The 26,667-nt window shown below is 26.2% G+C and overlaps 1 protein-coding gene across 3 annotated transcripts in view; it reads left to right on the top strand.

The window, feature by feature from the left end:
• The first annotated feature begins 967 nt into the window (after nt 1-967).
• Nucleotides 968-26,667, top strand: part of poe (E3 ubiquitin-protein ligase-like protein poe) — a 35,141-nt gene continuing 9,441 nt past the window's right edge. The window contains exons 1-59 of one of the 3 annotated variants that reach the window (XM_015509510.2): nt 968-1,125; nt 1,580-1,752; nt 1,865-1,962; nt 2,032-2,268; nt 2,338-2,465; nt 2,585-2,760; nt 3,593-3,771; nt 3,830-3,942; nt 4,500-4,645; nt 6,474-6,723; nt 6,957-7,068; nt 9,196-9,371; nt 9,460-9,628; nt 9,729-9,925; nt 10,008-10,128; nt 10,204-10,427; nt 10,485-10,703; nt 10,801-10,997; nt 11,073-11,217; nt 11,316-11,487; nt 11,590-11,704; nt 11,773-11,850; nt 11,973-12,198; nt 12,899-13,050; nt 13,191-13,409; nt 13,499-13,701; nt 13,764-14,058; nt 14,515-14,965; nt 15,061-15,279; nt 15,467-15,671; nt 15,757-15,962; nt 16,040-16,199; nt 16,280-16,464; nt 16,554-16,799; nt 16,926-17,057; nt 17,140-17,446; nt 17,705-17,902; nt 18,215-18,307; nt 18,377-18,505; nt 18,602-18,893; nt 18,999-19,166; nt 19,332-19,539; nt 19,598-19,763; nt 19,930-20,058; nt 20,122-20,379; nt 20,438-20,551; nt 20,654-20,784; nt 20,850-20,951; nt 21,012-21,182; nt 21,292-21,456; nt 23,316-23,490; nt 23,561-23,711; nt 23,787-24,006; nt 24,098-24,250; nt 24,331-25,571; nt 25,654-25,873; nt 25,964-26,203; nt 26,325-26,406; nt 26,470-26,639. In XM_015509510.2, the coding sequence (XP_015364996.2) occupies nt 1,643-1,752; nt 1,865-1,962; nt 2,032-2,268; nt 2,338-2,465; nt 2,585-2,760; nt 3,593-3,771; nt 3,830-3,942; nt 4,500-4,645; nt 6,474-6,723; nt 6,957-7,068; nt 9,196-9,371; nt 9,460-9,628; nt 9,729-9,925; nt 10,008-10,128; nt 10,204-10,427; nt 10,485-10,703; nt 10,801-10,997; nt 11,073-11,217; nt 11,316-11,487; nt 11,590-11,704; nt 11,773-11,850; nt 11,973-12,198; nt 12,899-13,050; nt 13,191-13,409; nt 13,499-13,701; nt 13,764-14,058; nt 14,515-14,965; nt 15,061-15,279; nt 15,467-15,671; nt 15,757-15,962; nt 16,040-16,199; nt 16,280-16,464; nt 16,554-16,799; nt 16,926-17,057; nt 17,140-17,446; nt 17,705-17,902; nt 18,215-18,307; nt 18,377-18,505; nt 18,602-18,893; nt 18,999-19,166; nt 19,332-19,539; nt 19,598-19,763; nt 19,930-20,058; nt 20,122-20,379; nt 20,438-20,551; nt 20,654-20,784; nt 20,850-20,951; nt 21,012-21,182; nt 21,292-21,456; nt 23,316-23,490; nt 23,561-23,711; nt 23,787-24,006; nt 24,098-24,250; nt 24,331-25,571; nt 25,654-25,873; nt 25,964-26,203; nt 26,325-26,406; nt 26,470-26,639 (11,544 nt within the window). In that variant the 5' untranslated portion in view covers nt 968-1,125; nt 1,580-1,642. Of the gene's footprint in view, nt 1,126-1,579; nt 1,753-1,864; nt 1,963-2,031; nt 2,269-2,337; nt 2,466-2,584; nt 2,761-3,592; nt 3,772-3,829; nt 3,943-4,499; nt 4,646-6,473; nt 6,724-6,956; nt 7,069-9,195; nt 9,372-9,459; nt 9,629-9,728; nt 9,926-10,007; nt 10,129-10,203; nt 10,428-10,484; nt 10,704-10,800; nt 10,998-11,072; nt 11,218-11,315; nt 11,488-11,589; nt 11,705-11,772; nt 11,851-11,972; nt 12,199-12,898; nt 13,051-13,190; nt 13,410-13,498; nt 13,702-13,763; nt 14,059-14,514; nt 14,966-15,060; nt 15,280-15,466; nt 15,672-15,756; nt 15,963-16,039; nt 16,200-16,279; nt 16,465-16,553; nt 16,800-16,925; nt 17,058-17,139; nt 17,447-17,704; nt 17,903-18,214; nt 18,308-18,376; nt 18,506-18,601; nt 18,894-18,998; nt 19,167-19,331; nt 19,540-19,597; nt 19,764-19,929; nt 20,059-20,121; nt 20,380-20,437; nt 20,552-20,653; nt 20,785-20,849; nt 20,952-21,011; nt 21,183-21,291; nt 21,457-23,315; nt 23,491-23,560; nt 23,712-23,786; nt 24,007-24,097; nt 24,251-24,330; nt 25,572-25,653; nt 25,874-25,963; nt 26,204-26,324; nt 26,640-26,667 lie in introns of all 3 variants that reach the window. The other 2 variants (XM_015509508.2, XM_015509509.2) reach the window with 2 other exon arrangements.

A 26,667-nucleotide genomic window follows, 5' to 3' on the forward strand; every position in this document is an offset into this window, starting at 1 on the left:
ATAAATAGTATTATTTGTGTATTGCAGTACAATGTATAAGTTTGTGAGGAGGAGGCTAATAAGGATCGTAGTAAGTGAAAATTGAGGACCAAGATGGCCGACCTCAAATAGTTGGGAGATAAGGAGAAGGAAAAGAAGAGAAGTATAATGTATAAAATGATCTGCAAAGGTAATAACGAAGGTAATAACCAGGTTTGAGACATAAAATTATAAACTATAGTTTAAATGTCTATGGTAATAATTATTAAGTTTACACGCGTTTCAATCCACCATGTAGTATGTATAAATTCAATATCCCTAATATCCTTAAAAAACATACTAGAAAAGTAGACTTTCCGATTTCAGGTAATAGGTACCTAGACATAATAATAAATTAAAATCAGTTTTAAAAAGTATTTTGCATTATTTGCATTACTAGGCCGATAAGTGTGATGGACAAAATATTGGTAAAATAATTGTCCGCCACCGATCCCCTTGAGCGTGAAAAAAACATTAAGAAACAAACATTTTAAATCGTTAAGGTAAGGTCCTAGGGGGCAGTATTCAGTAAAGGTACATTTTTGAAATTTTTACAGGAACTTCTATAATGTAGTGACTTACAAATGTACTATCTATGGAGTATGGACGAGGTCACTCAAAATTTTGAAACCTAGGTATTATACAGTATACAGCAACTTTCCTGGTTTTTAGAATTATTTTATCACGACATTTATCATTTGTATTTGTCTGAGGTTTGACAACCTATTAATTAGCTGTGCAAATATCGGTCTAATGACAAAAATATTCTTGAATTTTAAAATGTCCGTGGTAATGATAGCTAGGTAAATGTATGTCGTTTGGAGCAAGATTCGTATCTGGTTTTGTAATCACTATTATCAAATTTTATATGTACCTAGGTACCATACTGAAACTCTATACCAAAGTTGAGGGCTGGAATGTAAAATACTAAAATCACAAATCAGTTGGTCTTGATTTTCCAAAATTCGCGTCTGTGTCTGGTGTATTCTTGATCAAACTTTTCAATAAATTAGACTAGTAAATAATAATATATAAAGTTGTACTTAATTTTTGAAATTTACCATGTGAAGTTGTTGTTTGTCGAGCAGTGTATAAGACTAATCATCTGTAAGTATTCTGGGACGGAATCGCTTAAAGTCCAATGCGTATTTCAGTTTAAACAACAATGATAGTAGTATTATTATTAACTTGCCAAGTCATTTTATTAGCGTTTTACTATTAGTACTGTGTACATATATATGCGTACTGATATTTATACATACAGTTCCTAATTATCGTCATATTTGATGGCGTACCATTATTTCAAGTGATCCAGGTCATCACGGTTTTATACTAATTCAATTTATCGCATTTATAGTAAATCCATGCCATTGTTTTACGTACATGTATTGTTGTGATAACAGTTTAAAATTACAGTCATTAATTGTATTTCATTGATTTATATCTGTGTTGACTATTGGTCACTGTTTTAATTAAAAATTTGCATCAATTTTAATTACATATAAATAAACAATTATTAATGTATTAATTAGCATTGTTTAATAAATTATGCCTTTTACAGGTTATAAGTCCTAAACCAAAATGAATATTACTGTGTAGTTGTTTCGGATACAATACACCCAAAATGGCTTCTAAAATTGATTTGGATTGGCCGTCTGTAAAATTTGTTTTTTACGATACAGGTTCCAATGCAAAGCTCAATTTATATACTTTGCTTAAATTTATTGATCAAAGGTTTGTATATAATAATATAAAAGTACTTATAATTAATTGTTACTCTACTTTTAATAATTCATTTAAATATAATGTTAAAATATTAGCTTTAATATATCTTTTTTTTTTTTAGTGAAAAATGTTTGAGTGAACATGATGTCAATGAGAACAAATTTTACTTCTATTTTTTCACATTAGCTGCTAATTACATTGGTCGTCATTGTAATTTATGTAATACTAACCTAAATTTTATTTATTTATGAATAGTTTAAAATAAGTATATATATTTATTTTTCATAGTTCAAAAAAATGAGTTATCTCCAGTTAGCAAGTGCTGTAAAGTTCTCCTGAAATTTCTTCTGACATACATGGGACAAGTTAATGCAAATGATAATAATTGGGATAGTTACTCATCTCATTTAAATTTAGCATTGGCAGCTATTTCAGCATTATGTTCTGGAAAGCCGTTGAATAGTTCGGAATTTGTGTCTGTTGTAATGTGTATAAAAGAATGGCCATCTAATGCACCAACTTTGGGTATTTAAAAATAATATATATTTTTTTTAATAAAAGTGTTATTTAAAATGATCTTGTATTCAATTTTAGGAGAAAAAGAAAAAGAATGTAAAAAATCTCTTGCTTATTCATCAATTTCTGAACAAATGATTAGACCATTAGATAGAAGTAAAATTCGATTAAGTGATGCTTTGAAAAAAGATGAAAAAGATATCAAGGTATTTAATTTCATCTCAATGAACTTAATATAATAAAATATAAATTAATAAATTTAATATAATGAAATATAAATTAGTAATTTAATATGATAAAATTGTTAATTTGTTTCAATACATAGAAGTTGTTAATTAAGAACAATATATCTGCTTTACAAGAAATGGGAGCAAATAATGTAATTTTTAAAATTTGCACTAAACTACCAATTCTCAAAAGGTATATCACAGAAATTCAACTCAATTCTACGGAGGAACAGAATTTTCAACGTTTTACTGAATCATCTGGTGCTAAGATTTCGTGAGTAGCTTTATTATATATACTAGCTTTATTATATTTTCAGTACAATTGTTGTTATTGTAAGTTATAACCCAGTAATATGATCTTTGTAATTCAATAATTCATGTTTTAAATTTTATAGGTTAAGCCCAACCCCAAGTAATATTTACTGCCAAATGTTTTATTTTAAAATTAAATTAAAAATAAGCAAATAAAAAACCTTGAATATACATTTAAATTTTATCTGAAAATTACCCATCTAAATTTAAAATAAAAAAATATATAATAATTAACCTCCCACAATCAGTACTGTTTGTAGTATTGAATATATTTTCACTTGTAAATCAATTGCATTGCTTTAATTATTATGTATATATCTAAAGGTTTTATGTATTGGTAGGTTTTTTAGTAAATAACCAAGGTTTTATAATAAAACAAAATTAAATTGAATACTTAGTTAGCCAAATTAAATTATTTAATGAGTATTCCATTTTTGTTTAATACTTTAATATACTTGGACAAATATTAATTTATGTAGGTTCATTGGCAGCATTAGCCATTACTACTAATTATTATTTTATTAGTAGGCTATAGGCTTATTATTCTAAAAATAAACAATATATTGATATAAATATATATTTATATCAACATGAAAAATTAAATATAAGATTTAGATTCATATCCCAATTAAGATTTTTATTTTACATTAAAATACCTATATTTAACTAATTAAACAAAATATATACATTTTGTAACTCATAGTTGTCATAAACCACAGTCTTAATAATTAAATCAAGATGTGCTGTTATCTAAATAAGTGTTAAAATTATAAACGTGTTCAATATTTTTGAAGGTATAGATTTGTGCTTTTGGAAATGACTTTTGTTGAAAATGCATTAGCATTACCAATATTTGGACCACTAACTGTTGTGTGTTTACAACAACTTACGAGTATTATGATAGCTTGTCTAAGACTTGCTTTATTTGTGCAAAGTGTTCATAATATTCATAATAATTCTTCAACAAGTACAGGTGAGTTAGCTTTTAAATTTGTCATAAGAACATAATTATATTTTTTGAATATATTTAGATAGCATAAATATTGAAGATGATGTTATGTGGAATCAAGCTGTTCAGACAATTGAAAAAACCGTCATTATTATGCAAAGAGTATCTGATATACTAAAAAAATTTTCATATTCTGTAAGTTTTGTATTATTTTGAATTAATTTCTTAAAAGGATGGTGTACCTACATGTGTTGTCTCCGTCTTACAAGTGTGTAGCAAATTTTACCCGCTGCAGATCACGTTTATATCCGTTAGTTTAAATTTAAAGTGAATTGACCTATTATAAAAATTAAAGGCAAGATTATTATCTAGGGAATTCATGAGCTTTTTATTTTATTTTAATTTTAAAACGAGTTAGGAATATTCAATTTTAAAATTGTAAATTGCTTGTTTATCTAAAATACTCATAACTCGCTTTAAAATTAAGATATAATAAAAAGCCCACGAGATGCCCTAGATGAAAATCTTGCCTTTAATTTTTATAATAGATCAATTCACTCTTAAATTTTAAACTGGCGTAGATAAACGTGATCTGTTGAGCGTAAAATTTGCTATGCTACTCACTTGTACGATGGAGACAACTCATATGGATGTGGTGTCCTCTTCAATTCTAACAGTTTATATGTATTTATATTTATTTTAAGCTTTTAAATAAATGAAATTTACCTTGTTATATTTACCTAATGTTATAGGTGCATCAAAACTACTATATGATTGTTATTTGGATTCTTATTAATGGTCTCCAAGATATTACGTTGAAAAATTATGAAAATAACTCAATAAAAGACGATAAAATCACTAAGACTAAAAAAGAAACATCAAAGCCACCTGTAAAGAAGTAAGCATTTAATTCTTTATTTAAATTATTTTATGTGGTATAACTAAGATAATTATTGATATAATTAAATGCAATCAAAAATGTATTTACTAATTATCATGATAATAATCATGAGGGATTTAAGTTATATAATTATGTCAACAACTGTATAAGTTTCATATAAATGTTTGAAAAAGTATTTTGAGTTCTCCCAAGATTATTATTAAAATTGAACTGTTCTATAAAATAATTTAATTTCGCGTATAACAAGAATCAGTGGCTTGCTATGAGGCACACAGTCACATACTCTATCTAAAATATTGAATTAAATAAAAATATGATCTATTATAATGTATTATTTCCATATTTTTAACAAAATATTTAGTTTGTAAAGGTATTCGACAATGTCATCAAAATAAAAAAATGAGTTTGAAATGTTTGAATTTCGAGCATTCTTACCTACAATCTAAAGCAGCGTTTCCCAATCTTTTTGCAATGGCGACTCCCCCCCCCCCCCTAAAAAAAGTATGCCGTAAATAAATAAGATTTTTAGTATAATCCATTTTATCATTGAGTTTTTTTTATAAAATACCGCGTTTTGTATCGCTCGTTGCTCAACTGCATATTATTATGGATTATGGACAAACGACCGAGACCGATCGCATCGACTAGTCACTAGTCATTAGTCGATAAGATAAAAAAAAATTCTATAATCATAATAACTTTATGTCATTTATTCTACAATACCTAGTTATTTATACTATTCATATCAATTTACGACTAAAATAACTGTAATCGTAACCGCGAGTCATGACCCATCAAAAAAATTTTGCGACCCATGGTTCGGGAAACGCTGATCTATAGGAGCCAAGTTTCCCCACTTGTCGAACTATTATGGTGTCAGAAACAAACAAATTGTGCCTGGTTTTTATTTTTATTACAATCTACTAGATTCATTAGTCTTATTGTCTTAGTTTTAGTTTTCATAATTTTGTTTCTATTAAATATTTGTAGTATCATATGTATATGTATTGCTTAAGTTTGTATTAAAAATTATTTGTAAATAATACTAGGGTTGAGTGAAATCAAAAATTAGAAATGGAAATTGTGATAATAGATAGGTGGAAATATTTATGCCACACTTTCTATGAATTGCACTAGCCATCACTGACAAAACTGTAAAAAAGCAATGGTATCTTAAAATACAAATTTTATATTAATTGTTATTTTAAAACAGTTCAATAATTAACTTTGAGGCAAAAAATCGGATCCGTCAGATATCAAAAACATGTTGTTTTTTATATATAACTTAATAATTTATACTAGATCAGAAATTTGCCTTGGAAAATCTGCTAGTTTGATAACTACCTTAGAGTATTTGACACCCTCATGTGTTGTTACTGTCTTATGAATGTAAATTATTCCAAATTTGTGTTCAACAGTTCCAATATCGTGTAGTAAGGTTTAGTAATACCTATTCATAAAGCTAATTGACCAATTAAAATTCAAAGATCATAAAACTGCCTGGTTTTTAAAATTTATTAATTTTCAGGCGTTATGAAAATTTTTAATCGCAATATTTTACTTATCATTACATATTGTTTAATATTTTAAAGTTGTAAAAATTACGTAAAATATACCAATTCATACAATAATTTATGTGAATCTATGATTTTTACTATTTAAAGATTAAAAATCATAACTGACTCTATAATGTGTTCTATTTTTATATTAAAAATAAAATCATTCTATTAAATTTATAATTCAAGCCATAAAAATGGTAATAAAATTTCATGTTTTCAACATCTGGTTGTCAAATAAATTGTATCATTCCAATGTTTGTTTTTAGCTCATTTAATGTTTTATCAGTGGCATTAGCAAATGAAATGCTCACTATGATTGTTGATCTTTTGGAAAATGTTAGAAAAGAATCATCTTCAGATCAACTTATGAAACTTATTGACTTTGAAGCTGAAATAACTCCAGCTCCATTAGATATTTGTGCTAATACAAGAGCATGTAGTCGACTACTTAGAATTTTTCAAACCGTGCCTTTGATTAAATTCTTTTATCAGTTAGCAGCAATAAGTCATCGAAAAGTAATTATACAAAATTTATTATAATCCATTATACTTATAATTTTTTTGATTATTATATTAATCTTTGATTTTTATATTAAAAACATCAAAATTAAAACAATTAAAATTAAATTATTATCTTTATTAGATAATAATCATGATTTTAAGATGTATCTATTTTATAATGTGTCTTATTCACTATTTTCGTGTTTGATTTTTATGATTATTAATTGGTTTTTAAATATTTAAAACAGGTAATGTGTCTTGTGTCAAATAAAAATAAAAATAAGATAAATCGCACTATAAGTTTAGAATCAATTGATATGTTGCCTGGAACACCGGAAAGTGGAGCACCTCAAGATGGAGGTAATTTATTACATATTACACAAAGTGTATCAGAAAGATCTTACAATTTATAGTTGGCTGTAAATCAGTGGTGTTATGAACTATTTTAGATTCTGAACAAAGTGATGAATGTATTGATTTTACAATGATGTGTGTGTGTGTGTGTTTTTTTTTATGTTTGTTTTTGTGTCTGTGTACAGCATAACTAGTCGAAAGAAATAATGCTTCAATTTCAATTTTTGGGGGTGGTTTCCGATGTAAAAGTAAATATCCTTGATGCACTATAGAGGTCAAAAAACATTTTCCAGCAGTTTTCAAAAAAATCGAGAAAAACAAAAAAAAATGACAGAAAAACGGGAATTTTTACGCAAAACCAGTTTTCAACCAAATCGATATTTTTATATGGTTGTAATTCTAAAACTAATCACTGTAAATAATTGAAATTTTCACCAAATGTTAATGTTAGTGATATCTATATACAGTTTAATTTTCAAAAATGTTCGACTTTTTTTGAGTTATTTATAGACCACTGAAATTTTCGACTTTTTTGAGAATTTTTTTTTGAAGTGTCGGTAAAAAAAGATTGGACGACCAAAAAACTTGAAAATTTAATACAAGGTTCCTTATGAGTTGTTCTTATTGTAGCTAAAAAAAATTAAAAAATCGTTAATCACAATTTTTTTTTATAAGCGTTTATAGTTCAAATTTTTACGAAGTCTGTCGAAAATGCGAAAATTTGCAAGTAATTTTGAAGTTTAAAAATCTTAAAATTTGTTCTGTTTATAACTAAGAATTAAAAATACAACACTAAGTTTTCCATAAGTTTTCCTTCAAATAGCTATAGATAAAACTCGAAGCTTCATTATACGAAAAATTTTAAATTTTTTTCGAAATAGCGTAACGATAACGATTTATCCTCAAACAAATTTAAATATTTGTTATTATTCAAAAAGTATAAGTCGTAGACACATGAAAATTTTACCAGTTATTTAGATTGTCATTTTCTTTACATGCATTTCTTTCAATTTTTTTGGCCCTATCAAAATACTTGAAATTTTAATACAAAGTTTCTCATAAGTTATTCTTATAGTGATTAAAAAATTATAAGAATACATAGGCACAATTTTCTTTTATTAGCATTTGAAGTTCAAATATTGACAAAAATTCGTCAAAACCATGAATATATTTATTTTTTGTGTCTGTCATCTCGTTTTGGGGCTGTAAAAGTGCTTCGGTTTTTGACTTCAGTACCTAATTTGATCAGAAAGTGAATCTAGTTGGTATATTGCTAAATAATCGGGATAAACAAACTAAAAATTAAGGGAAAAACGGGAAATTTTACGCACAATAAGTTTTTGACAAAATCAATTTTGATTATTGATGTAACTTTAAAACAAATGACCATTGATATATGAAATTTTCACCGAATGTTTTTATAAGTATATTCTATCCGCCATGAAATTTTTAAAAACGTGACTTATGTTGTACTATTCATAGGTATATGCAATTTTCGATCATTATTAGTTTTTTTTTTTAAATGAATATCAATAAAAATTTATTTTTTGGGTAGAAAATATTGAAGATTTAATACAAGGCTCTTAATATATTGTTACAATAGCAGTTGAAAAATAAAAGAAATTCTTAGTCACAATTTTTTTTTATAAGCATTCAAATTTTGAATTTTGACATAATACATAATAATCACAACAATTCACAAATTGTTTTAAGCTAGAAATTCATAAAAAATTTTCTTTTTAAATATAAGATTTGAAAATTTAATACAAGATTCCTTAAAAAATTTTCAATCTTTATCACAAAAAAAATGTCCACCGGAAATTCAAATTAAATTTTTATTAGCATTTGAATTTCAAATATTGACAAAAATTTGTCAAAACCATGAATATTTGCATACTGTGCATACTAAAAAAAAATTATTGACTGAATATTGTTCATTTTGTTATGATTACCTTGTACAAGTTCTTAATATGTTTTAATGTCAATTGACAGTGATTATAATTTTCCTGATTATTAATATATCATTTTCCAACCTCATCTATCCACCCATAAAACTCAAAACTCTATGATCAACATTACTGTGTGTTACATCACTGCAAATCATATTTTTAAATTTCATTATTTTGATTATAGATGAAGACAATGAGTCTTTGTTTGGCGCTTGGTTTGAAGAAGTACTGACTTCAGGAGATCAACAAATTGATAATGTGTCTTCTAAAACACAAGCATCAGATTATATGGATTTAGATAAAAGTGTATTAAATCAATCAAACTATAGTGTTGTCCCCGAAAATGATGACCCAGAAGGGGTAAAATACAATTCTGTGTTAATTATAAAAATATATTTGTTAAATAATAATAATTATTTTAATTAACATTTTTGTGTTGGGTATACAGTATTTATCACTGATAATAAGAATATTCAATGTATTGGACATATATTTTTTGAGTTCTGAGTGTGACTACATTTTCACTTACATGTCTAAAACCATTCAAACTGATAACCTTATTGTATTAGCCAAATTGATCAAAGAAGTAGACTGGGCACCTGTTAATAATGATTTATGTAAGTAGTAATTTTATTTTTAAGTGAAAATGGTTTTGCTATTAGTTGTTAAATATTTTTGATGTTTTATATATCTTATTCATTGATGAATTTTTTCTAGCTTGCATTGTTGAATCTCATCAAAATGTATCTTCATCTATTGGAATATTTATTCATAATTTAGTTGCTAGAGATTATCTATCAGAAAAACAACAAGATGAATTCCTTGAACTATTGGGAATAAAGATACCTCTAAATGCTTTAGGTAGTAAATGGCCATTACAAATATATCCTAGAACTTTATCGATATTAGCTCAAGTAAATATTTTTAAGACTATAATACTTATTACTTAAAGTTAAAATTTTATCTTTATTGAATAATAAATTATATTTCTCTTAGGTTTTATTAAAAAAACACATATCAGAAAGAGATGAATTATCTACATACATATGGCAAAATATGATTAATGCATTAAATAGTATTATTAATTGCCCTCAAAGTAGTATTGGTGATTTTGAAGGTAAATTAGTTTTTTCACAAATTTAAAAACTTAAAAACAAAAAGAGAAATATAATAAGTATTTTTTTAATTTCAGATTTGAATGTGGAGCATACTCAATTATTAATATTTTTGTTCAACTTAATGTCGTTAACCCATAAAAAAGGAATTCTATTAGCTATTTGTAATACTATTGTAGGTGCCAAACGTGTTTTGAAGCCGGTTTATAACAGTCGTATTTTAGCTTTAAGTAGATTACTCCTTTTATTTGATTATTTAGTCCGAAGATTGTATGATGTACCTGAATATTTATTATCTCAGGTAATATAATATATTATTCAAGTTAAAAATGGAAGTATACATTTTATACAATACTAGGTTGAGTGGAACTTGATGCGCATCAAAAGTGAAATAAAAGTGGATGGTGAAGAAGTACAAACAACTGAAGAAAATACTTATTTGCTATATGACACAATAGAAGAAAATTTACGTAGAAAGTCGGATAGCGTTGGATGCTCTACAGTTGTAATTCCTTGTTTTTATAAATTATTAGATGAAAAACAAGCTGTAAATGATGCACCCAAACTGGATGGATTGGTAAATATATAATGCATACTTACAATATCTTTTTGTATAATATTTAAACATAAATGAAATAGTTATTCAAATAAAAATATACTATTTCATGTTCTAGGCTCTTAATTTTATACTTAATCATCCAGAAAAGTTAAGTTATCCTCAATTAATAGAAGCTCTCTTGGAAATAATTGCAACATTAAATATATCTAATGAGTCTTATGTAGATGACAATGGAATTGAAAATAAAATCACTCAATATTCAAATCCGTTAACCCTATGTAGCATTGAATATTGCTTTACACTTGCATGGAAGTATGTACACATTTAAATATTGTTTTTAAAAATGTTCTTATATTATAATTCATTTTTATATATTTATTTTGTTAGGCTTCTATTATCATTACCTATTCCTATTCAAAAAATACAAGACATGATCAAAGAAAAAAATTGTGGATTTGATTCGTCAAATTTGCTATATTTCCTAATTTGGGGCCCTAGAACTGGTTCTAAAATTTACTATCATTTTTTAAAGGTAAACAAATTATAAATAAAGAAATAGAATACTAAGTATAAAAATGTATGTTAATTTTATACTTCTAATAATATTTTCTTTAATTAACTAAATTTCAGGAAGGTTTGTATAAACAAATTTGTGCGTTAGAAAGTAATGAAAATCTTACAGATACAAATGAAAAATTATGTTCTAAAGAATTATTGAAACTTGTATCTTCAGTAGCTTCAACAATACAATATGATTACCAAATAGCCGAAATCCATTTTATTCAACAACTTCGTCAAACAGGTATTTATTTTTTAGTTTCTGTAATTCAAAAAAATCCAACAATTACAAATTCAAATGTTCCAATATTTTATTGCATTAAATCAATTTTTTTTTAAAATTCAGATGCTACAAAAAAAAATAGCTCTTCAATGTTATTGGATGTGATTCTGTTTGATGCTGTTATTTCAAAATTGTATATACAATTTAAACCAGGAAAAACACTTCAAGAAATGTCTAAGTAATAATATTTAACAATTTAATATAATTTTTATTATAACTTGTACATTTTATAATTTCAATTTACAGTGATCCTAATACTGAATTCATTCGAATACTAATGCCGTATTGTATTCAATTGGCTATGTTGACATTTACTAATATTAAGTATGTATTTTATTTAAAATTTTAAAATAAATATTAAAATTACGTATTAAACTATGTATAAACATGTCTTATTTATCATGATACAATTTGTTTAATATATTTTTTTGATTGTAACTTTATAGAAATAACCTTCTCCATCAAATTTCTAATTTGAACCAAACACAGAAGTATTCGATGGGAGATTTAAAAAATTTGAAAATAATTTTATCAATGACCAATAACAGTTCATCTTTAGAGTTTTCTCCAATAACTTGTAATTTACCACCTTTAATGATGAGCACAATTCCATCATATATTGTATCAGTTTTAACAAAATGGAATTTAGTTTCTAATGGTCCTCAGTTGAAGGTTTGTATTTTTGTTTAATTTAACAATTTTGCTTAACTACTTACATAGATGTGTTCAGGGGTATGTTATTTATCCCACGGCATCTGCAAAGTTATAATAATCATAGTTTTTAGTTGTAAATATATTATTTTTTTTTCATAAAAATATTGGGAGGATAAATTAGGTTTCATATTCATATTTTCAAAATCAACAATGATAGGCATAATAATATAATTAAATAGATTGGTAACTCATTATAATATATTTGTTAATACATAATCTTTCAATGCCAAAATAAGAAATTATTTAAATTCCACTGATCGTTTGATTTTTTTTGTGTTAATTCCATCGGTGCTAACTTTATACCTGCATAATAAATTTAAACAAAACTACCTACATCATTTTTTGACCAATTATTGTACCCAATTTAATGCTAAAATTTGTTGTATAACACATTCAATATCATGTCTTTGAGTATCTTTTTTATTGCTTAAATCTTTGAATTTATTTTTAAATTATTAGTAGAATAAACATTAGGTATTACTAGAAGTAAAAAAGGTCAACAAATGTATTGATTGAATTTACATGTTTTAAAACTAATTCTAAAGTCTACTACTTGAAATTCAAGAAAAATAAATGCACCCTCTTATAGATAACTATGTATTGTATTATTAATGTATTAAAATATGTTATTTCATCATCATTAATTTTAATTTTATAGAACTCTAGTTTGGATATTTCACCAGAATACTTAATTCAAAATATAATACAACATCATTTATCTTTTGTCTCCAGTCAGTCTACATATTTGAACACCCCATCATTAAAACGATTACTTAATACACTTATTGTATTCATCACAGATAATATTAAGTAAGTTTTTTTTTAACGTTTTCAACATTAATTATTTAAATTGTTATTTAATAAGAAAGTAAATATAACATAATGACACAATTTTTTTATTGAGTTTATTATTGATTTCATATATTAAATATTTTTATTAATTTATTTAGATTATGCACTGATTTTAAATTACGATCTGATTTGGCAAATTTTTTGAGTTCTATGATAATTGATTGTTCGTCAGAAAATCTGTTGGAATATATCATTCCTACATTGGAAAAATTACAAAATCCAGGAGATCAGGACTCTGCTACTATGATATCTATGCTTATAAGTAAAAATATAAAACAATTAGCAATTCAATATAAATGTGATGATACTACCAACACGTGAGAAAATTATTTATTTGTATTTAGAAGTTAGAATTATCAATTATATTGATTTGTACTTAATTATTACTTGAATTATTTTTCTTTAGAGATTGTTTGACTGAAAAAGTATTGATATATAGTATTTTTTGGATTGAACAATTAATATTTGATTTTTCGTCTACACGATATGCTGTTCTACGAACATTTTGTGAAAATGTACATAAAGAAGGTATTTCAATGAAAAAATTTATTTCATCTGGAGTCTTTGTTAAAGCATTTGTTAGATTAGCTAACCGATTATTCTCAAGTCGTAAGTCACATTAAAATGATACAATATTTTTATATCTAGTGTACTATTATTTTTATTTTTAGTTAATATAAGTAATAATCAAGATATTAAAACAATATGTCGCACGATTATTGAATTATCAACTGACCCAAAAAATAGACTGGATCTTTGGTTACAAAGAATTATTGTTGGTTGGAACAAAGATAAAGATTTAATTGAAGCTACTAGTACATTAACTCGAGAATTAAGCATTTTTTTTACCGATAAACACACCAATTCAATAAAACATTTTGTCAACAATATATCACCTGTAATTGATCCTGATGAAAATTTTGAACTAATCAAGAATATGGTTGATTTTATTGTTGGATTAGATATGTAAGTAAAATAATAGTATTATACAGGTACTCCGTGAGTACCTATATACCCATTAGCCGTAGAGAGGACTCGCTGCCTGGATAAAAACCAGTTTTTTGCTGTTTTATTTATAAACTATAAGAATTATTTAAAATCATGTAATTAAGGAAAATAAATTGTTGAAAGGTCAAAATTTTCAGAAAAATAAACTATATAATAGTTATCTTAATTTTTTTCAAACAAAACAATTTATTAACATTTTTTAACATATCTATTAAAATTAATGATTATCCAGTGCACATTTAATAATATATATTAAATTAATTGTTTTTATACTATGAAAACTGTTTTATTGTAACCGTTTATTAATTATTTAATTAAATTAAGATTGTTTTCAACATAGTTTTTTTAAAACAGTGGCTAATTATTATAATTTGTTTTTTATCATTAATATATAATCATTTTTTTTTTATACAGAAATGATGAATTAGATTCGAAGGCTTCATTATGTTTTTTGGAAACATTAATACCAATTGTGACTTACACATTAGCTTTTGAAAATGGTGATGGGTTTTCAAAAATGTTTGCTCAGATGGTACGTTTAGCAGATTATGGAGGTCCTTCTGGCCATGTGATGCTATTTAAAGCTAGTGTTAAGTTACTTGATTCTATTAAAAATTGGATGAAATCTAACATGGCAAATATAGAGATAACTGAACCCAAACAATCATATCCACCAGTTGTGATAGCATCTAGTTGCTTGATGAATTACATATCGGATATTATAGGTGCTATGCAACAAAATGATTTAGAAAACTCTGTATCTCCATCATTAGACTCCATGTCTTTATTCTATTATGATGGTATGGAGTTTGATGGATTTTTACCTAGTAATGATGGTGAAAATGAAACTTTAAATGAAGATTCTGTAAGTATTATAAATGTAAAATTATATTGTTGGTTTAATTTTTTAAAATAATTATTCAATAAATATGTTAACTAATACATTTTATGATTTTTCAGGATGAAGATAGTTTGTACTATAGACTATGCACATTTACTGTTACTCAAAAAGAGTTTATGAATCAACATTGGTATCATTGTCATACTTGTAAGATGATAGAAGGTGTTGGAGTTTGTAGTATTTGTGCTAAGGTTTGCCACAGAGGTCATGACGTTACTTATGCTAAATTTGGAAACTTTTTCTGTGATTGTGGGGCGAAAGAAAACAATTTTTGTCAAGTAAACATTTTAAAGTTTATTCAATATTTCATTAATTTTTTGTTTTCTTATCTTCTTTTTTAACCATTAATTGTTTGCTTATTTATTACTTATATTAATTTATCAAGAATTAAAAATGTGTTTTAAAACTATATTTAAAAAAAAAATTATATTTTCCATATTTTAAAGATATATTTTTGTTTCATAGGCGTTAGTTAAAAGAAATCCTAATTCAATACTTGATGTAAATAATCCACGTGATAAAACAGCTTCGATTGAAGGAGGAAATTCAGCTGCAGATCAGGATCATATTGATAGTTATAATACCTCTGCTCCTAATCATAATTTAGATCCAAGAAGTATAAGCACAAGAAGTTTAGATTATGAATCTGTTGTGTTGGATTCACTTCCTGGTATTTATTTTTCAATGTTTTTAAATTAATTTATCATAAGATTTGGTTAAGTTATATTAATTAATAATAATTTCCTGATTTTCAGCCACGTATAAGAATGCATTAATGCCAACAATATTGGATCATTCTCAAATTATTGAGCCAACATTAGATCTTTGTCTACAGTTAATAAACGTGGTTATAAAATCTGGTGAAAAAAATTCAGCAATTGGTTGTAATACGAGAGCTGTAAATACATTAAACGACTTACAAGAATTAGAAAAAACTATTGAAGTATCAGATAGTCTTATGGTAATTAATTTTTCCTAAAATGAATTCTAAACCTTCCTAATTAACAAGTATATTTATTATTGAAACATTATTTTTAGCTACCTACAATGGGATCTCAAGAAGGTGCTTTTGAAAATGTTAAGATGAACTTTAGTGGAGATCAAGGTCAAACTATCCGACAGCTTCTTTCTGCCCATATGATACGCCGTGTGGCAATGTGTTGTTTATCTTCTCTTCATGGTAAAAGACAACATTTAGGTAATTATTATTAATGTTTATGATTCAATCATGAGATATTACATCTCAATTTATATTCATATTTTTATATTTACCTTTAGTTGCTGTATCTCATGATAAAGGAAAAATAGCAGTTCTTCAAATGAGCTCATTGTTAAAACAATCTGATATATCTAAACGCAAATTAACCTTAACACGACTATCCTCTGTTTCTATCCCATTTACTGTATTATCAGTTACTGCAAATTCTGTTAATGAAGACTTCCTTTCCGTGTGTGGGTTAAAGGTATTAAATATTAAACAATTAAATAAAGAAATTGCCATTTATTAAATTGTAATATTAGTTTAATTCTATTTTTATACTTCTTGTTTCAGGACTGTCATATTTTGACATTCAATACAAGTGGAACAGTCAATGAGCACATTGTTCTTCATCCAACTTTAGAAGTAGGAAATTTTATGATTCGATCAATTTGGCTTCCTGGGTCACAAACTAGTATAGCACTTGTGTCTGCTGAATTTGTTAAAATTTATGATTTGTCTAAGGATGTTTTAAGTCCTCAATATTATTTCCTTGTACCTACTGGTAAAATACGAGACGTGACATTTATGTGTTCAGAGGTAAAAAATAATTCATGCATATTTATTCATAAATTAATAACTCTATATATATATAAAAAAAATGTTTATGATGAATAAGTTTTATTTTGTGTAAAATATTAATGATAAGTTTTTTGTTTGATATAGGAAAAGTCAACTATGATTTTAATATCATCAGGGGGTTATATATATACACAAGATATGGACATAAGTAGCTCAGCTGTCCATGGTCCATTTTATGTCACTAATACTATTGATATTGTTCATCCTGATATAAATGTTAGTATATACATTATATACTTATACTTTTCATATATAGTCTAATAATAAATGTTTATATATATTGTTTATTGTATTGTAGGATGTAAATGGTCAAGTTTGTGGAGGTGGTGTGTCAGTGTATTATTCACATACATTATCATTATTGATGTTTAGTTATGTTACTCCTGGGCGCACGTTTATAGCACCTTTGGATGAAGAGAGATATCAAGGTGGTGTTATTACATTACATCCAGTTTTTGCAATAAATTCACAAACATCAAGTCCTAGTGCTAAAAACAAAAGTAACATTAGTCAGGCAAGTAGTTCTGCTCCTCCTACACAACCTATGTGGCAATGGTCTGAAGTTCCTGGACATCCTGGTTTAGTATGTGCAATACTACAATCTAGTAAGTTGAATATTATTGATTTGTATAAAATATATATATGATTGTATTCATTTTTTTCTATAAATATATGGACAATACTCATTAGTCATCAGTCATATTATCCTCTATGAATTATATATGCATGCCATTGTTAACTCTTACTCCAAATATAAATCATTAATAGATAACAGAATATTGTTCATAATGTGTTTTATATTGAGTACTTATCAATATTATTAACATTTTTTAACTTACAATATAAATTTTATATTTATTCAGGTAATACTCCAGTTGTATTTATGATAACACCAAAAGTTATTAGTCTTCAAGAAATTAAGTTGGCTCAAACAAAAACTAAGATAACAGATATGGTTGCTGTACGTCACCCTTTGTCAAATGGAGATTATAGAACAACGTTAATAATTTTATGTGAAGATGGTAGTCTACGTATGTTTTTAGCTGCTAAAGAGCAAACAGGTAAATATTGTGTTGTCTTATTATAAAATCTATATATAATCAGTCAGTATTATCTATTACAATGGCCAAGAAACAAAACAATTTGTTATTGTTATCAATTTCGATTTTGTATATAATATAAACAGAATTTTGCCAACACTTTAAAATCAATATTGTTATACCCCATAATATGTCGTTATGACCGATTTTGTTATACATGATACCGACTGTATTTATGTATTTCAAATTATTTGTATATCAAAAATATTATGAATTTAAGGTTTAACCTATCTAAGGTACAAAGCTTTATTTAGTTTGTTTTAATTCTTTCAGATTTTTGGTTATCACCATCTATTCAGCCTTCATGTCATATAACATCATGCAAATTAAAGAAAAAAAAAATAAGTAAATCTGGAAAATCAACAGGTATGAATGATTCTTAACAAATTCATTACAAATAATAATGGTTATTATGTAACAAATTGTTATTTGTAGGAAATTCCTCTTCATTTCCAATCGACTTCTTTGAATATTGTGTAGCTATGAATGAAATTGAATTTGGTGGTAATGATTTATTGCAAATTTATAATCCTCAACAAATCAAACATAGACTGAACAGTAACGGTAAATTGTATAATGCATTATTAAAGATTATTACTATTATATTTGAATTATAGTAATTTATAATATTGTTCATGGAATTAATAATATTATTATTAGGTATGTATGTTGTGTCTACAAAACCACGATTTAGCATTGAAGTTACTAATAATGATCCTACAATGGTAATGGCTGGAATTAGAATTAATGTGGGAGGTCAAGACATAGGACGTGCTCCTGGCTATATAGAAGTGCTGGGACGCACTTTACATTTATTACCTATTAACCGAAGTCGATGGTTTGATTTTCCATTAACTAGAGAGGAAAGCCTTCAAAGTGATAAAAAATTAATAATTGTGTTTGGCCCATCACGAGATCCTGAAGGTGTTACTATGATAGATTCTGTAAAATTGTTAGTATATAACATTTTGTTTTTCCTGATTATTATTAACTATTAATTTATAATATATACTCTATAAATATTATTTTATGACTATATATATTTTGTTTTATAAAGATATGGAAAAACTAAAGAATCATTTGGATGGCCTGATGAAGTTGACGAGATTAGCAATGGTACAATTTATGGTTCAACATCAACTAGTACTGTAGTCACTTCTAATCAATTTAATTCTCAAGAAAAAGAGTTGCCTTTAACTGGATTGGCAGTCAATCATTTAGACAAGTAAAATATTTATTATTAACTTTTATTTTATTATCATTAAATTTTAAATTTTTTATCAAGTATTTAATTGTTGGTTTTAAAATGTAAGCTATTTTGTTTCTGTTACTGTTTGGACTAAATTAAAAAATTATAATTATTAAATTTACTATGAAAAAATATTTTTAGGTTTGTCATTGGATTATTGACAATATTAGAAAATAGCTTTACAGTTTCAAATTACTCGTTGAACGAAGAGGACAAACAGTTTTCATCTAATAAAACTAAAGCAGTAAACATAGCACTACAATTACTTAATCATAGTACACAAGCATGTATCCAACTTCATTCTAAATCATTAGTAGCTGTTTTACAACCGGAGTATCACACATTTAAAGTAGCAACATAATTTATTAAAAATAGTTACTATGTATTAATATAATTATTGTAAATAGGATCAATCCATGTTAACATATATATTACGAACTTTACTTGATTTTGAACGAGAGGATCCCAAAAATATGGATGCGGAAGCGTACTATAGACTTGTATTAATTACTCGTGGTATAACAGTTTCCAGGCCACAAAATTTATCCAACTTTGAATATTCTCATTATGAAGGTATTTAAAAACAAAATTAAGTTAAGTAGTAATGTTTAACACTTAAATGTGTGGAGAAGTTTTTTTTTTAATGATTAATACTGAAAACCTTAGAGTATAAATTTATTTGTTCATTAATTCATTCATGAATTTAACATATATGGACTAATCTTTAATTTATTTTTAGAATTGGAATATAATAATGAAAAATCTTCACAATGTTGTCAACCACTTATTCAAAAGCTCATTTCTGTATTTTGGATACTGTACTATAATAGACCTAAAAATCCATCCTATTGTACAATATATGTACCTGGTATGTTACTAATGATATTTGTTAATAACTATAGCTAATTCTTATACTTTTAAATTCATATAGGTTTGAAACATACAGAAGCTGTTGTTTATGCACTTATTGAAATTCTGCATTCTTTATTATTTTTTGAATGCTCTGGTTTTCAAAGTTCTCAAATTAATACTATATCAAAGTACTACTTAGATTTCTTACTATGTGAAGATATAGCTGTCAGTTACACTGCTAAATTGGCGCTTTCGAGAGCTTTAAAACCTCAAGTTTTTGGAAAGAATAATCAAAATTTAGTTCGTGGCGATCATTCATACAAGGAATCAGTGGAAGGTAATTAATTAAATATAATTTTCGTGATTTGCTTTATGATAATTTTGTTTTGATCTAGTAAAAAAATTGTCTGGCAAAGAGCCTAAAAATGAAGAACAGGTTCTTCAAGAATCTCCAGAAGAAAATATCTCATATGAAGTTGATGAACCAATCATTTTATTGGATCAAAGAGGTAATATTTATTTATTTATATTAAATAGTGAATTATTTATTTTTGATTTTTTCAAATTGAATTTACTGAAAAATGTGACTTAAATAAATTAAATAAAAATAGTTGAACCTCAAGAACACGATCGTCAAAATATGGAAGTTTTAATTGGAAATGTTCAATTTCCTGGTCTTATTATTCCACCTGATGCAGATGATGATGCAATGGTAGAATTAGCTATTGCACTTAGTCTTCAAGTAATAATATTAAATTTACATAATTAGAATCATATATAACTTATTTATATTATCTTTATTAATAGGACAACGAAGGAATAGAAAATAATCCAGAGCTACAAAATATTAGGCGTTTACAACAAGATTTTGTAGAACTACAAGGATTAAATGCACCTGCTGCATTACAGGTATATAAAAATGAATGTTTTTATTTTAAAATATGTATTCAAATACAAATTTTTTTTCAGAATATGCAAGAAAATTCTTCTCAAAATAATGATAATGGTCAGAGTTCTGAAACACAGTCTATGCAACAAGGTCATTTGAGTGATACAACTGCATCGGCAGCTGGTTCTGATGACGAAGATACAAACGCTGTTCCTGGAAGTAGCAATTTGAGAACATCTCCTACAGAAAATGTAAGTATTGAATTTTCAGTTATTGATATAAATTACTTTGTTAAAATTTATTAGGAAATTATAAATTAAACCGTTAAAAATGATTTTGGTTTTGTACAAATATTTTTAGAATCAAAATGAAAGAGGAGAGAATGATGAAGAAATGATTTTTGACCAAGATTTAGAAATAAATAATCATTTACACACTTTAAGATTGTCTTTGTTGGAAAAATTTATTAACCACATACCAAATCTTCATAACATAGGTGGTACAAGAGCTATACCATTTTTCCAAGTAAGAAATAGTAACACTAGAAATAGCATAAAAAAAGACAACAATTTTACTCAGTATAGTTATATAGGCAGGGTCCGGATTTAAATGCACTTAAAACCATACAAATCTGCAATAGTCAAAAATGGTCTTAAAAAATGCATTTTACCACAAAAATGACCTTTAAAATGCCATATATTTTTTTTTACACTATTTGTAATTTATAATTGAGATATAATTATTACTTATTATTTTATTATTTTATTAAAAAAAACTGAAAATTTAAAATATTGACTGCTATGATGTTAACTCATGTAATTTGGCCGTTTTGAGGGAAATATTATTCATCCTAAATATACCAAAATATATATTAAAATTTATGTAAAATATTAACATTTTAAGTAAGCCTATTAAAATTTGAGCATTGTATTGAACAATAATATATTGTTTAATTTGTTTAAACACCAAAGATCTTCTATTGTCCAAAAAAATATTTTTATACGTGGAAAAGCTCCTTTTAATGTCCATGGATGTAATAAGAGCGAATTTCATGTGCAAATATCGTTTGAATTTAATTCTTCTGATATTTTTGTATGAGAAGTTTCCTAGCCTTCTAAAATGTTTGCAATTGCTTCCATTGCAGTATAACTAAAAATATTTTCTAAAACTGTTTCAAATTTTTTCTTAATTGGCGGTTGCTTTGCCTTGATTTTTTGTATTTGTATTATTTAAAATACAAGTTTTTGCATTATTTACAATATCAATTGCCTCAGTTAAGGATATCCCTGATGCTTCAAGGCGCCTTATACTACTTGGTATATTTCCATAGTTTACTTTTATAAATAGGCTGAATTTTATATCTATATTGAACAAATATGTAATAAATACCAAAAAAATGATCCAATAATGCTAAAAATGAAAAAACGTCAAAATATCCAAAAAAAAAATGCAAAATAAAATTTGTAACTTTCAAACCCTCTTTACATGAAACGAATTATGCACTTAGAAAGCATTGTGTATGATCAACATAAAACAAAATGCACTTTGCATTGCAATCTGGGCCCTAGTTATAACCCATAATGTTAACATAAAATTGTAAAATGCTTATCTGTTTCATAGCTGTAAATAATTTTTAGTTATCATTATTTTGTTTTTATCAAAAAATTACCTATTTATTGTTTTATGAAACTATTATATCTTTTTATTTATCTCAATAACGTTTAAAGTGATTATAGTATTATTTTTGTTTTGTATTTAAGATTTTACTGCCATGGGCTAAAAAAACAAATATTGCCTCTTTCTTTATCTCAAAATAAATTACCAACATAATTTTTTTGATGAAAAATGTTTAAGTTTAAAAAATGTGGTCATTTATATATTAGAGGGCTACCAACTAACTTTTATAGGGGTCAGTTTTGAAACTAACCAAACTTTCCTTGGTCCAAATAGTTTGAATGAATTTTATACACATTAATAAAAAAGTATGTCTATTTTATAAATTTATATTTATAATTTCACCACATTGGCTTTCCCTCATTTATGATAATAGAAATACAGATAATTTTGAATTACTTAAATAATTTTCTATTGTGTAATATACATATTTTTGACATTATAAAATGTAACTTGTTTATGTTAATGAAAAACACAAAATGGTATCCAAAAATATTGGTATACTACCATTACAAAATATCCATATATAGTTTAATAATTTAATGTTAGTGATATGAATTGTTCATAAATAAATCATCCCCTCTCTTCATGCAGTGATTAAAAAAAAGGAATAGTTGAAGGTGTTATGTATTAATTGTGAAATTAAATATGATTAAATTTAGCTTATTCTTAATTTTATGTATTAATATCATCATTGCATTGCTTTTAAGGTGGTTTCTTCAATTGTAGCAGATATGGACTTGAATAATGAAAGAGATAAGGAATATTTTACTGAACTTATGCAAATGTTTATAACATATATTCGCCGAGAAACATTAGATGATTCTAATTTACATGTAAGAAATTCACAACGAGAAATAGTCATAATTATAATGCGTTTTATTGGTAAGTTAAAAAAAGATTATTTTTTTTATATTTTTCAAAACCATTTTAAATTATTCCTTATACATCTTAGGTGTTTTATTAGCAAGACCTAAATCTAGCTCTAAATCATCATCTGATCATACAACATATATAGCTCAAACAGCTGCATCCATGTTAAAACATGCACAATTTATTACCTGTTGCTTAAAAGCATTGAAAGCTTTACAAGAATATTGGGCTAGGTAATTAAATAGAATTTGATAAATTATTTATAAGAAATATTATATTTTATTTAATAATAAATGAAAATATTATAGTTTTAATGATAATGATGACAATACTGCCAATGTGGTTAGTGTTTTGTTGGAGCCATGTGGTCCTTCACGTGTTCCAGATATGAGCCCATTTTTTTTGAAACCTTACTCAGTTAGTCAAACCAAAGATATCTTTCATAATTATCCTATAATTCTGACTGAAATGTTGTTACGTTTACCATATCAAATACAGAAAAGTTGGTCGCAGTTATCGTTTGAACCAGTATGTATTATTTTCATCATAATTTAGTTATTATGTATTTTATTTATTGTAGTATAGATTTAAGGTTAATTAATTTTGATTTGTTAATTAGGAATGGTTGACTGTACTATGTGAATTTATGAGTTTAAAAACAATTAATCCATTTATCAAACGTCAAGTTAGAAAGTTACTATTATTCGTTTGTGGAAATAAAGATAAATATCGTCAGATTAGAGATATGCATGCTTTATCAACTAGTATGAAGGTATTCTATCATCAAATTGTTTAAATTTATTAAAACATTGTATTGTTTTTAAATAATGAATATACATATTTATTTTATAGAATTTCCAAATCACATGTGATATTGGAGATCATAATACACCACAGGCTCTTACCTTAACATATGATAAACTTGTTGAATTAGTAGAAGATGTAAAAGTTTGTGTTGACATTGCATCAAGTCGTATGCTAAACTGGCAATTATATTGTCGCAAAGATAACACAGTATTAATGTATTTAATGCGTGCAGCCTGCTTTTTAGATGAGGGTGTATCATCTACAATTCTGCATTTGCTTCAGTATGCTATTTGTGGTGCTAAAAACCAATCTGGAACTCCTTCTGCAAAAGAATCTAAATCTAAAGTGTCTAAAGTAGCAGAAGATATTGAAAATGCTATGCTTGAGGAAGCTCAGTGCATGATACTAGTTAAAGAAATGAATAAACGATTAAATAAAGATATTTTAACACGATTTGTTAAAACATTTTTACTTGAAACAAATTCTACTCATATTCGTTGGCAGGCTCATGCACTTGTGCTATCAATTTATAGAAATTCAGAACATGATGATCAAGAAAAATTACTTGAGTTGTTATGGGCTTTATGGCCACAGTTGCCTACATATGGAAGGAAAGCATCTCAATTTGTGGATTTGTTAGGCTATTTCAGTTTTAAATACAACCAGAAAGCAGCTACATCAACTAAATATGTAGAACAGGCAATTGAATTATTAAGAACACAAAACTATAAACTGGCATGCCACCCTAATGCTAATTTGTACACCCAAGTTTCACAATATGTTGATTTAGAAGGATTTTATTTAGAAAGTGAACCTTGCATGGTTTGTAATAACCCTGAAATACCCTTCACCAATATCAAGTTGACTTCCATAAAGGTTGATTCCAAGTTTACTACTACTACTCAAATTGTTAAGCTCATGGGAAGTCACACTATAAATAAAATAGTGTTGCGAATAACTGATTTAAAACGCACCAAAATGGTGCGCACAATGAATATATTTTATAATAATCGTTATGTACAAGCCGTCGTAGAGCTTAAAAATAAACCAGCTATGTGGCATAAAGCAAAAGAAATCACATTAACATCAGGACAAACTGAAGTCAAAGTTGAATTTGCTGTACCAATAGTTGCGTGGAATTTATTAATAGAGTATTCTAGTTTTTACGAAAACTTGCATGCTTCTTCAGAGACTTTACAGTGTCCTAGGTGTAGCGCAACAGTACCTGCAAACCCAGGTGTTTGTTCTAACTGTGGTGAAAATGTTTTCCAATGCCACAAATGCCGGTTAGTTTATTGCAATATTAACAGTCTATAGGTAATTTAAATAAAATATTAACTAACATTTTTTTTATTTTTTATTTTTTAGTGCTATAAATTATGATGAAAAAGATCCTTTCCTCTGTCATTCTTGTGGTTTTTGTAAATACGCTAAATTTGATTATGTTTTAACTGCCAAGCCATGTTGTGCTGTTGATCCTATTGAGGATGACCATGATAGGAATAAGACTATAAGTTCCATCAATACAAATTTGGAAAAAGCTGATAGATTGTACAAACAACTTGTATCTTCAAAACCTGTGTTAGAGGTAAAAAAATCGTTAATATGTTAAATAAAATGTTAAAAATATCAAAAACTAATAATTAAATATCCATTGTTATTAAATATTATTCTTTAGAATATGTTAGTAAAAGTTATGGAAAATCGTTTGGAAAAATCTAATAATACTAATGCAGAAGACAGCCAAAGTCCAAATGTTGTTCCTGTCTCAGGATTTGCTGCTGTTGTAAATGGAGCTATGAACAATAATATTTCTTCTGGACCTGTACATCAAGTAAACAGATCTATACAATTGTTGGCACAAAAGTATGGTTCTGAATGTCGTAATACTTTTGAAGATCTCAGCCGTATTGTTCAAGTAATTATTGTTCTTTTTTTAGAAATATAAAAATATTTTATTGGATATTATCTATTTGAATCATTGCGCTCCTTAAATGAAATAAAAATAATAATTGAATTGTTGTTTTAAATTATTTCAGAAAGTTTTGGCAAGTCGTAAAGAGTTAATTGCGTATGATCAAAAACAATTGGGACAAGTTAAATCCACAATTCGTTTTAATGGTAGTATTAGTTCTCTTTCAGTTTCTGATTCTGTAACATCTATTTCTCAAAATGTATCACCAGAATGTTCATTGCCAAGTACAAGTTGCTATGGGTGTATAACAGCTGCTTTAGAACATTGTTTTGTTATGTTACGTGCTCTTGCTACAAACATGGCATTGCGTAAAATATTATTGCAACAAGGACTTATTCAAGAACTTGTTGAAAATAATATTAGAAGAGGCTCAGTTCAAGTAATACTTAAATTTAATTACTTTGAAT

This window comes from Diuraphis noxia, unplaced genomic scaffold (assembly GCF_037042655.1).
Source record: "Diuraphis noxia isolate RWA-SAM2 unplaced genomic scaffold, SU_Dnox_SAM2 contig0004, whole genome shotgun sequence".
In the NCBI taxonomy this organism is placed as follows: Eukaryota; Metazoa; Arthropoda; class Insecta; order Hemiptera; family Aphididae; genus Diuraphis; species Diuraphis noxia.